The sequence below is a fragment of the Pipra filicauda genome, unplaced genomic scaffold, assembly GCF_003945595.2.
Source record: "Pipra filicauda isolate LSUMZ 115617 unplaced genomic scaffold, ASM394559v2 scaffold14_size4853619_pilon, whole genome shotgun sequence".
Lineage (NCBI taxonomy): Eukaryota > Metazoa > Chordata > Aves > Passeriformes > Pipridae > Pipra > Pipra filicauda.
The window spans coordinates 3748468-3760562 of NW_024103985.1; the positions used below are offsets into that span (position 1 = coordinate 3748468).

At 44.3% G+C, this 12095-nt stretch overlaps 1 protein-coding gene across 13 annotated transcripts in view; it reads left to right on the forward strand.

Moving 5' to 3' along the window:
• The window catches only part of FBRSL1 (fibrosin like 1), a 509440-nt gene that overhangs the window by 130813 nt on the left and 366532 nt on the right, over positions 1-12095 (forward strand). For all 13 annotated transcript variants that reach the window (XM_039378903.1, XM_027733066.2, XM_027733072.2 and 10 more), the window contains one exon: positions 6215-6412. In XM_039378903.1, coding sequence (XP_039234837.1) covers positions 6221-6412 — 192 coding nt within the window. In that variant the 5' untranslated portion in view covers positions 6215-6220. The remainder of the gene's footprint in view (positions 1-6214; positions 6413-12095) is intronic.

The window sequence follows — 12095 nt, forward strand, 5'->3', positions numbered from 1 at the left end:
TGACCTCTCACTAAAGTGAAGGTGTTTGCTGTGTGCATTCTTACTTTCATTGTGCCCTGAGTGACTGTTAAACGCTGTTTCCAGGTGCTTGGTACTACCATGGAGGGAGAGGACTATTTTTCTCCCTCAAGTAATTGAGAAGGAAGGGAACAGCACCAGCCCCTTTCTCCGCAGCTTTTTGAAATAATTACTGCTCAGCACTGTATCATTATTTATTCAGGTCTCGTGCAGGGAAAAAGAGCAATCAAAGCCTTGTAAATTCAGTGTGGATTGAAATGCATTTAAAAGTAGAGTGAACTGACCTTCTCTTTTGTAGTGTTTGGCTATGTTGTGTTGAGGTAACATTTGTCCAAGGGATCTCTACTTGGTATGGTGCCTTCAAGGTCCTGGCAGCAAAGGTCTTAATTCTTGGGACATAACAAGTGGACATTTAGCAGAGTACAGCAGCTTGCTCTTCAGCTATTCCTAGGTGACAGGAATGCAGCCTCTGGTAATAAATTTGACTGTTTCAATTACAGTGAGTTTCTTGGTTCATCCACTTGTATTTTTAAGTTAAATCATGTATCATAAACCTGTAAACCAGTGTCAGCTTCAAATGTCTTAACATTTCCAAAGCTGTCTTGTCAAAAAGTCATCTTATTCTCGAGCTCAACATGTGACGGGGTCAGAGCAAATGTGATGCATTTTAAAAAGCAAGACCCAGATTCATCTGGAATATGTCAGCTGCGAAAGGAGAATTGCAGTCCAAGGTTAAACAAACAAGGATTTCATTTGCAATCATTTTAATTGATATTGATTGTGTTGCTTGAATGTAGGGTCAAAGCAAGAAAGTCACTTCAAATCTAGACTCTTGTTTTTACCTTTTGAAACGGCTTTGGTGGCTTTGGCTGAGAGGCCTGGGGGCTGTTGAGTTCAAATTCAGTCACCTGGGTATAGTTTTACCTGATACCCTTCAGTGGAGTTGTCTCTTATCCCATTCCGTTTTCATCCCTTTTATTTCTTTCCTTATTATTCACCTAATTTATTTGCCTGTTGGCTATTCATCTTTTCTTGTGCAGGCTCCTGTTCTTGCAGTGGTTTCTCTCTCTACGGACCCATCTTCAAATCCCTGCTTTAAAGTTAGTCTTTCGTGTACTTTTCTCATGTATATCTCCAATATTATCCTTCCATTTGAATTACTGCCTCCTGTGTCACCTTTATGCAACTTAAATGGATGGTAGATTTGCTGTAGTAGTGGTCCTGTCTGTATTTGTAATGTGCTTTGTCTACTCAGAAAGTATGAGAACGTTGTCAGCGATTCTTTCTGCGTTGCTGTTTTACAAACCGAGTATCAGGTCAATAGAAATATTTTAAAAGTAACCTAATTAAAAATAAATCTCTTTCAATTGCTCTCTGAGCCAGGATCTCTCCCTGAACAACAAACACATTTGACAACCCTGCTGCTAATGGCATGATAAAGTTGATATAAGGATAGATGGTGCTCAGATCCTTGGAGGCTTTTCCATTGCAATTTTTTGAGAGAAGCTGGAGGCAGAAACAGGGACGAGCAGGGGCATTTTCAGAGACAGCCGTGGCTTTTATTTCCTTTGAGTGGATCCTTCTCCTGTTTGATGTTCAGGGCGATATTTCGTGTTCCCCAGCTTAAGGGAATGAGTGCTGCAGTGACGAGCTGTGGAGAGAAAAGCTGGAGGCTGTTTCCCTTCTGGGAAATCAGCCCATATAATCTCCTGAAGTCGGCAGAGGCAGTCTGGCAGGAGCAGAGTGTAACCAGTCCTTGGCTGAGCCTTGCAGTGTCCGATGGGCCCTGGGGACAGGGGATTGCAATGGACTCGATTTCGCACCAGGGCTGCGTTTTGAACTGATGCTTGAGGGCTGAGAGTAGTTATTTTATTAACTGTAGGTGTTATTTTCGCCCTCTGCATCCCAGCAGCACACTTGAGGGTTTTCATCTGGCCATGTGGGGTTTGGACATTTCCTTCAGGTTCTTAAAGTGTTCCCTGTGTCTGACAGGTATTTACAACCAGAGCCTTCCCCTCTATGCTTCCTGAGATCTCAGAGCTGTGTAAATTCAGAGGATTAAGGCAGAGTTTGAGCTGGGCTGAGCAAACAGGCAGTGATAACTCCAGCCAGAGGATGGCTGTGGATCTGAGCTCGTGCCAGGGTCCTCCAGGGCTGATCATTATTTCCTGATCAAAATGTGGAGTCCGTTGTGCAGAAGGCTCTTGCTGTGGCATTTTGGGGCTAAGAAGAGTCTCATTCCAGAACTGAGGGCAGTGCACCCCTGCTATTCCCAGCTTTATTTATAAACTGAGCGCTGTGCACCTTGAGTGCCTTTGGAGATTGCAGCTGTGCCTTGGTGACAGAAGAAAAATGGCTTTTCCGGAAGGAGTGTTCCGAGTGATTAAGGACGCCACCAGCTCCGCCACGAGCAGAGGTGCAGTTGCATAACTTTAACTAGCTCAGGCTGAATAGTGGTGGAAAAAAAATCACACAGGTTTTTATTATGGACCCCCAAAACGTGTTGCAGACCCTGCCAGCCTGTGCCAAGGTCTTTTGCCAGTGGATCTTCACGGCCACTCCTGTGGGAGGTATTTCGGGTGGAGCCAGAGGAGGCCCCTTGATCCCATTTTCAGTTGAAGTGTTCTCTGGTGTCTGTACATCCAAATAAACAAATGAGGAGATAGAATCTGTGTGTTTCATGGAGTAACTGCCAGGAAGGAGGCTCTGAAGAAAGGCCTAATTCTTCCTTATCTGTAACCATGCAGCCAATTAGAACCATCTGCTCTCCGTCTGCAGCCCAGACAGACAAGGGGCTGCAGATGGAGAGGCTGCAGCCTGCCCTGGAAGGTGTGAGAGAAATTCCTAAGTGAGGACAGGTAGGAGACAGCCCTGGAAGCAGTGAGTAGTAAGGAACAAAATAATTTTCTATATTCCGGGAAAAGATTTAGCAGTCTCCTTTCTGGAACAGAGAAGAGAGAAAGGGCCTGGATCCACCAGCCTTCCCTGGAGAAGGGATTTACTGGCCCTGTGACAGCAAAGGTAGTCAGGTCTGGGTTGGACAGAACTCTCAAGGGTGGATGTGGAGACCTTTTGACTGTGGTGCCTTGACTTGAGATATTATCACTGTGTGAATCCCTGAGCTTTGTGTGATGTGCAAAGGTGAAAATATCTGCTGGTCTGGGCTTGCCTGGGGAGAAGGCTCCAGTGGGGCAGTTTGTCAGGAGGCCAGTCTCTCCTGCCAGCTGGGATTTCGGGATTGAAGTCAGTCAAGGTGCATCAATAAACATTCACTCTTGTGATGTTCTGGATTTCCAGCACGAGCAGAGATGCACATCCAAAAATAGCAAGCTCTTGTGCTAAGTGAGGTCCCCAACTTGGAGGTCATAAACTTTAGCAAAAGAGCAATCACTGGGAAGGCTCTTTTAGCAGGGTAAATAGAAAGGAGACAAAGGAGGCAAGAACAGAAACCCCATTAGCCCCCTCCTGCTCTCTGCCTGAGGCTGCAGAGGTCTGCATTGAGCAGCACAAAGAACAGCCCCGCTGTCCCCCTCTGCCAGCAGGGAGGTGCTGAGTTCAGTGTCCTGCCTTCCCAGAATAAAGCCCTGTGAGCTGCATCCTCTGCTGGACTGGGGAGGAGCAGGACTGTGGAGTAGCAGTAGTAGTTTTCTTGTCATGGGTTGAGAAACTTGGCTTTTTTCCCCCCGGGGCTGCCCCAGGTGTGTGGTGGAGCTGAGGCCTCCCCTGCCCTCCTCCCCTGCCTGGGCCTGAGGCTTCATCCACGGCTGTCTGAGAAGTGCTCGAGATTCCTGCACCCAAGTGGCACTACAAGTGAATGAATTATTTCCTTGGCTTTGATCCAGGTATAACTGTATTCCCTGAATTAATTTTGCTGGTAGCTCGGTGGTGAGACAAACCTTAAATCTCCGAACGGAACAGGGATAAAAGGCTAAATTTCCAAGTAGGGAGTTTTTTGTAGGATTCGGTCAGGAGAAAAACACAGATTTCCAGACTGGTTCTGTGGTGAAGTGAATCATCTAAAACTGCAGTGAACGTGCTGTGGGTACTGAGGGAAGACTTCCCCTTAAGTATTAACAGGGGCCCGATCACCATGAGTTTAAACCAAAACGGTCAATTAGTGGCTTTGAAGGCATCCTTCAGAGTGAATATTGCACCCCGAGCCAGGAGTACAAGATTTGCTGGTGCTCTCAGGTGGTGGCATTTCCCTGCCCCAGCCTCCTTTCTCCCTCAGCAGGGCCCATGTCACCTCATGCAGCATCTTCCATGTGCCTGCTGTCACGTCTTACCTGCATCTGAATTGTGAAGAAGTGTACGCTTGTGGTGACTTCTGTTTCTAGTATTTTGCTGGGTATCAGTTAACAGATATCATTTCTATGTCACTAGGTTTTGATCAGTTGCTAAAGATTAGCATTTTGATTTTTGTCTCAGTAGCTTCCCAGCAAACAGGACAGTGTGACCTTTAAGTGGCATCTTGAACTGCTGCTTTAAAGTGTTACCTTTAAACTAAAACCAAACTGAGCAGCTAAACACTATTTTATGTTCCTCGTTCTACCATTCATGGAGAATAATGCCAGACAGTCATTTTCCTTGCTCTTTCCCCAGTTATGGGCTTGGCAAGCTGAGCTGTGTTCTGGTGTGTTCTAGGGCTTCCAAGACAGTGCTAGTTATTTTAATTTTGGTGGAGGGGTTGTATCCTCGGTGGTTTTGCAACTTGCTGTCTCTGTGTGTGCTTTAAGAGGAGGCTCCAGCCCCACAGGACCCCTGTGCAAGGTGTACAGAGGTTGGGTGCTGGCTAATTGTGTCAGAGCCTGGGTTGGAATTGGACATAGCTCGAAGTATTTTATTGCTGTGGTTCTGATTTCAATGTCTCTGTGACCCCAAAGTGTCAGCACATCATCTCCCTTCCCAGGGAAGGGTAACTTTAAACAAGTGAGTGATTTGGAGTGGAATCAGCATGTTGCACACTGAGGCAGTCAATTCACTAATTAAAGGAGAGGGGGAGGAAGTAATCTGGAGCAATCAGCAGGGCATTTCATCCCAGTTCCTAATTTTCTTTTTTGTTGGGCTTCAGTTTTTGAAAGAGTAGAGAGCTAATGATTTTCATGAGCTCTTTTGCAGTACTGAAGGTGCATGCATTGATGTGAGCAGTTGCACTGTGAGCTCCCTTCACACAGGATACAAATATCCCTGATGTAATTGCTTGAGTTGGAAGCAAGGCATTTAGAGAAATATCGGTGGGTGAAGTTGACAAATTTTGGCATAGTAAGCAGTGCTTTTAAGGTATATCCTAATCTGATGTATTTACCTCACATAAAAAATTAATTGGAATAGAGATTCTGCAAAACATTCCCGTAAGAGTTCAGTTTTTATCCTTGAGCAGTTAATAAAAGACATTGGGGAAAAATTTATCTAGCTGTAGTGAACTAATGTCATAGTGATTTGACATATTATTTCTTTAACTCCTTTTCCATGCGGTGTGTGTGGGGAGAGAGTTTGGTACATTGTCACTGGGAGTTTAGCTTTCAGTCCTCAGAGATGCCAGGGATAGCAGGAGTAATTCCCTCCTCTGATCTCACTTTCTGATGTTAATCATTATGACACGACATACCCGCTTTTAAACTGTGCTTGGATTGTGTGTTACAGCCCTGATTCAGGGCAGACACTTAACACTTAGAAGTGTTCAACCTCTGTTGTGTGTTTGGATGCCATTGATCTCTCTGGCTCAGGGAATGTGGTAAGGCTTTAGAAGTGCCTTTCTCCATATGAATGCTGCTGCAAATCAGACACAGTCAGCCCCAAGGGGGGGTCTGATGTGTTTCGTTCTGAGATCAGAAACAAAACAAAATAAAACCCACCTCTGTTTCAGTTGAACAGTTAAAGGCTTCCCTTCAGGATCCTGACTTGGTCATGTGCTGTTGACGTGTGGTTTCTGAATTAATCTGGAGCGAACTCATTTTCATAACCAGTTCCAGCATCTCTGAAATGAATCAAACACATAGCCTGGAGAGTATTCATCCTAATCTAATTTAAAATTACTGTTTGCATTGTGCGTGCCTAATTATTCATCCTAAGTCATCTCTGGAAGGAACACGCTGGCTTGTTTGTGTTTTTATTCAATATTTGTACGGCTTAATGCTTAAAAGTAGCCTTAAAGAACTTGAAGAACTTACGATTCTGTTTTTTTCCTCCTTTACAGAAGGACATGTCGCTAAAGCCTCAGGAGAGGAAGGAGAAATGGGAGAGGCATCCAGGAAAGAAACCCAGAGAATCTGAAAACTGTGTGTCTGCTGAGCCGAGTGAAAATGGCCATAACAATGATGCTGGGAGCTCTGAGAGAGAGGCAGAGAGAGGCAAAGAGCGGATGAAGAAGAAACTCCCCCTGAAGTCCAAACAGGTAGGAGATCACTTCTCCTCTGAAGTGACCATGTCATGGCACTGGCCACTGTGAAATGTTGTCCTTGCTGGTAGGCTGAGGTTGTTAATGTAAATGGCTTCTCTGGTAACTTGTGCTGGTGAAAACAACGTCTCTTCGAAGACTCTTGGCCAAGAGCACAAACCCTGTGTTGAGGGCAGGTTTCATAAGCTGAAATGGAAGATCAGGTGTCCTGGGTAATGTAGGAAGGAGCAGACCTCCCTTGTATCCTGCAGCTTTGAGGCAGTGTGGTGATTCATACCATAGGTTTGTGGCTCTTACAGTCTGAGACACAAAGAGAAATCATCAGCTGGATCACAACCTCCTTTGGGGAAGGTGTGCTTGTTAATGTGCACCTGGAAGTTGACATGGCTATGTCCATCTCAGGAATCAAGTACCCCCAGAACAGTGTGTTGAGGAGGAGAGACTATTCAAGTATTTTAGAAGTGGAGAGTCAGTTTGGAGAGAGCTTGCTGTGGGCTGTCTTTTCTCTGTGCCCTTCTACAATGTGGTGGAGCATGAATGAATCAGGAGTTGTCATGTGGGAGGGGATGATTGCAGAGACTCCTGTCTGAGCCACAGCACCTGCAGAGCCCAGAGGTGACAAAGAAGAGGCACTGGGGCTGGCAGGCTCTTCATCACCTCACTGCTGCTCAGCAGGGAGGTTTGCTGGTGACTCTGTGAGCATTCCTTGGTTTGCAATCCCCGTGGCACAGCAGCATCTATCTGTGGACACTTTCCCAGTTGTCCATAAGTGGGAGCCAGTGGGAACACCAGTGTCCTTCCAGCATTTGTCCTGAGCTAGGAAGCACACTGCAATGAAAAACTGGTTTTTATTCTCTGTGATGCAGAGAAAAAGAGCTGTTTAACCCAGGCACAGCTTTTGTTTTGTGGAAGTGATCCTGTACCTGTGCCAGACAGGGAAAGATTGAATTGTCCAGTTACTGGAATTGTTTTTTCAGACTTGCAATATTGTAGGATTTGAAAGAATCATTAAGGTTATCTAATGTAACCCCCCACATAATTCTCCACCACACACAGTCTTTTGGGATTACGTTTTAGCATATTGGTTCAGAAGGGCTCATCACATATAAAGTTAGAAATTCTCATGGTCTACTCATGACCCTGCTCTTGTGGTGGCTAATTGTTGTCTTTAAAGCAGACTTTTGTTTTCTTCCTTTTGATTAAAAAAAAATAGTTGGAATAATTCAGTACAAATAATTTATGTAAAGATGTTAGTACTTTTTCTGCTTGCAAACATTTGGGTAGCAAATCATGTAATCATGCACTCCCAGGAAAATATTTGCCAGGTTTGTTTTCTTTTAACTCCCCATAGTGATACCAAATGTTTTGGTTTTAGACTCATCAGTGTCTGTGTAGTTAAGATATATCAAGTTTCTTGATTGGTTTTGGTACTAGTTGAGTGATAGGATTTCAATTCCCCCCTGGTTACAGGTGCAGTGAGCTTGTGCACAAACTGTGCTCTGTGCCAACTGAAATGGTTTCTGATTATGGATGAATAGAGGCACATTTTAGTTTCCATGAAAGTCTGAACAACTAGGATGTTTTTCTTGGCTTCCAAACCCACAAACCCAAGCATGTATTTCACCAGAAGTGCCTGGCTTTGATATAAAATATTCAGAAGCAAGAGTGCTGGATGGTATTCCTGCCTGACACTTACACCAGGATTCTGGCATTGTGCTTCCTCAGCTCCTCTGCCTCTGTAAAGCTGCTGCTGTGTCAGGTTTTATATTTAAGTGAAAAGGCCCCAAACACCACTCCAGCAACCCTTGGAGTATCCATAAAGCTGTCTCCCCTGCCACTCTGCTCCCCAGAGTAACAAAACAAATGCTCATGTTGATGCAACTGGGAGTGGAACAGATTATGGGGACAGGGAGCACAAAGGAGCTCATTAGGTCTCAGTTGCCACCAAAATCTCCCTCACATGGAAGCTTGGCTGCAGTAAATGCTGCTTTTCTACTGATTGGAGTTGCTTCTTCTGGTCTAAAATTACGCTGCAGGACTTCAGTGCATGGCAGGGGTTTGCACTGCTGGGGATGTGAGAGGCAGGGGGGAGGTTCCCTGTTCCTGCAGGAGGAAAGGGTTGTTAGCAGTGACATCTACATGAAATTTAAAACTCAGTTTCATGTAGTTCTGGCCACTAGGGATTTCATGACACTTCTTCAGAAACCTTTGGGGGTAGGAGTTTTTGTTCCATTGGCAAGCTCCAATTTCTTTCATTATACGCTGCTGCTTTAGTTTACCAAACAATTTAGATTGTTGGTATTTCAGCTTTGAAAAATGAGGACATGGTTATCTGTTTCTTCTGGCTAGTATTTGGCTGCCATGAGTGATTAAATAGGGGGTTTGCTGCCACATTCATAAAAACCTGAATTCGTCTTTCATTGTTTAATCTTTTTGTTTTCCCCTGTGAGGATAAGTAACAAACTCTAAAAAGAGCAAGGAGCTTGCACAAAGCGTATGAAATAAAAGCTGTGATGAGTGACTCATTAATACACCGTGCCTCTCTAAAGGAGTCACACTTAGAATTTATCTTTTATTGAAAAGGGAGGTTTTTTAAAATACCTTCTATTATCCTAGCTGGTACAGTTCTGAAAACCAGACAAGTCTGGGGGTCTGTAAGGTTGATGAAAGTAGCAGCCAAATCTAACCTACATAAACTAGGCTATTCTTAGTTCAAACTAATTATGCAAATGATATAGACAAGTTCAATAATTTTTCCTTTTTTTTTAGTAACCACAAAGTTCACACCTAGAATTCTGGCATTTCCTGCCAAGCTGTCTAGACAAATTGGCTGTAATATTAAGTTTCCTGGAATTTGAGGGATGATTTTTGCAATTCAGGGTTATTAAACATAGGTTTATACCTCATTTGGAAAGCTTATTGTAATTAATGCTAATTATATTGGGATGTTGCTTAGAAATTACTGTTCAATTTGAAGCTTTCCTTATACTCTCATCCCTTCTTTCACAATGCTACTGAATTGTCATCTCTTCTACGCAGCCTCCTCTAATAAATCAAATTGGGCATTATAATTATGGTATTCTGCTAATCCTTGTAGAGAGGTGCAAAGTGGTAAGCTGATTTGAGTGCCAGGTTGTCTGCTTTGTTTAGAAAATTAGATTAATACTTCACTGCATTTGACAAAGCATCCAGATTGCCGTTTGCTCCTGAATATTTGGTAGTTCTGTACCTCAGGCTGTGGGGAGAGGGCTGTGAGAACCAATCTGTCCTTTCCAGCCTATTACTCCCAGCCGTGTATAGAAATCATTCAAACACGTTTATCTCCTGCTGTAACCCAGCAGAGGGAGAAAAGGGCATTTCAAATAGTTACAGGTCCTCTGGTCAAAGATTTGTCAGGATTTGTTGGGGCTGCTCTCAACACATGCACACAGGGAAAGGTGCTGATCTGAAACTGCTGCTCTGCAATGAGGATCAACAAAACCTCCTGCAGCCATCAGCTGGGTCAAGGAATGGGGAAGTGTTGGAAGCTGGGGTGGATTTTCCTGTAGCCAGAGTGGCCTACAGGAAAGCCAAGCCCTCTGACAGTCTGTAACTGCCTCCAACACAGGAATATTTCTTGGAAATTAAGTCAATGCCTTTTCAAAAAGACATGTCCAGGGCTAAGCCTGTGGTTTGTGGAAGGGAATCCTCACCACAGCTGCAGACAGTGCTGGTGGGGGAGAGCAGCCCTTCACCTCTTTGGAAGGGCTCCTCTATGGTTGGGGGTATAAATCGTTTAGATTAAGTAAGAAGTAGGTATAAAATGAAGCATTTTAGTTCCAGTGCTTCCTTGTGTGTCCTCTGTTGTTCTGCTAGTTTTTGGAGAAGTCACCCCTTGAACTTGGAGTCAGCCTTTGATTAGCCTTATCTGGGCTGTTCTTCTCTTTCTTGGTGTCATTTTTGGAGTTGCTTAATCCTCTGAACGTCTGAGCACAGTGGATGTAGAACAGTTGGGGGGTTTGTTGGTTTTTTTGATTGGGGTTTTTTAAATTATTTTCTAATTTTTTTTTTTCTGAGTTCCAGGACCCATTGATCTTTCTACCTGAAAAGAGTTGGGGCTAATAGGAAAGAGTTGCTGGTATTTCCAGTTACCTGAACCTCAGGCTCCGTGGTTAGTCAGTTTGGGAGCATCAGGGTGTGTTGAATATATTTAGATGTTAAATGTGGCTGCAGTAGCACTCTGTTCTGCAAATAGTCATTTGTCACGAAGATTAGTGTCTTACACCTCCTCCTTCCTTTTCTCACCCACTGTTTAAATCACCCGAGATGAGGAAGAGTCTCAGAGAAGCTGAGGAAAACAGGGTGGTGTAGCACGTATTTAGTGCTCATAAATAGCCTGTTGGGTTTGGAGCATGGGAGGAAAGGGCAGGGAAGCTGACGGGGTCGTGTTGCTCTGGAGGTGTGACATCTCTGTGACTTCAGCAGATCTTCCTGGAGGGAGGGAAAGCAGAGCTAATTCCCCTGTCTCATTCACTCCCCGGCCTTCGTCAAACTGCTGAGCATTATTGATGATTAATGTATATTGTTGCTGTGGCTCTTGCTGGACTGGAACTGCTAAATTGCATTAACAAGTTTGATTACCTATTCATGTGGTTTCTCTGTGATGCTCATCATCTCGTTATCCAACATTCAGTGATGGATATAACACCCTCCCTGCCCCAAGGGGAACAGTGCTCTGGGTTCAAGCCGAGCTGAAGGCGATACACTGACTCATTTTCGTCCAGGATTCTCACCGTTCCTCTGATGTCTCGGTGAAAATTGATAGCTCATCTTCAAACCACTTACATACCCTTGGCCCCGTTTGTGTGGGGTGGTGGTACCCAAAGGCTGTGGGGCCTTTCCCAAGGTAGAGAGAAACAGTCTAGAAGCCTGTCTGGCTAATGAGGTGTTTGGTGTGGAAAATTTCCTTTGGCATCACGTTGCTCATGCTGATGGTTGGGCAATAGGAGCATGTAGCTGCTTGAGTTCAGAGTTCAGAGACTGAAATGTCCCTTTCTTAGCTGAGGCTCAGCAGCCACGTAGGAGAGTGAGTCTGAAAAATAACCCTTGGAATCTTTGTCTGTAGGCCAAAGGACATGGATATGCCTGTCCTTCTGTGTCTTACTAATGTGGTGTTTGGAAGCTGAATTGTGTCTAAGAAGGTTATTCTGTTACCTTCAGTATCTCAGGCTACTGAAAGCAAATGAATTCTAGGCAGCTTACAAAAAAAAAATTAAAGAGAGAAAGAAAAGAGAGGTTGCCTTTAATGTGGGTTTTGGGGATTGGTTTGGTTTGGTGTGTGCTGCTTTGGTGTTTGCATTGCACTGCTTTTGAACACTGAAATTATACAAACTTGTCTCTGTTTCTAATTGATGTTACCCTTTTTGTTAGCAGATATTGTTATTTAAACGTCCTTTGAAACTAAACAACAAAGCAAAAAGGAAAAACAGTCAGTTTTCTTTTAATCAGGAAAACGTTTGCTTGGTGTATTGCTTAAAACCAGGGGCCATTTCTACCTTTGTAAGTACAAGAATTTACAGTCTGGCCATGGAAGCTCTGCACAGGTTAGTTTGAGGTGGGCATTCCTGATGGCTGGGAGAGCAGGGCTGTTAGGGCAGTGCCATTCCCTGCCTGGAGCCTCTGTGCCAGTGTGGCCAGGCTG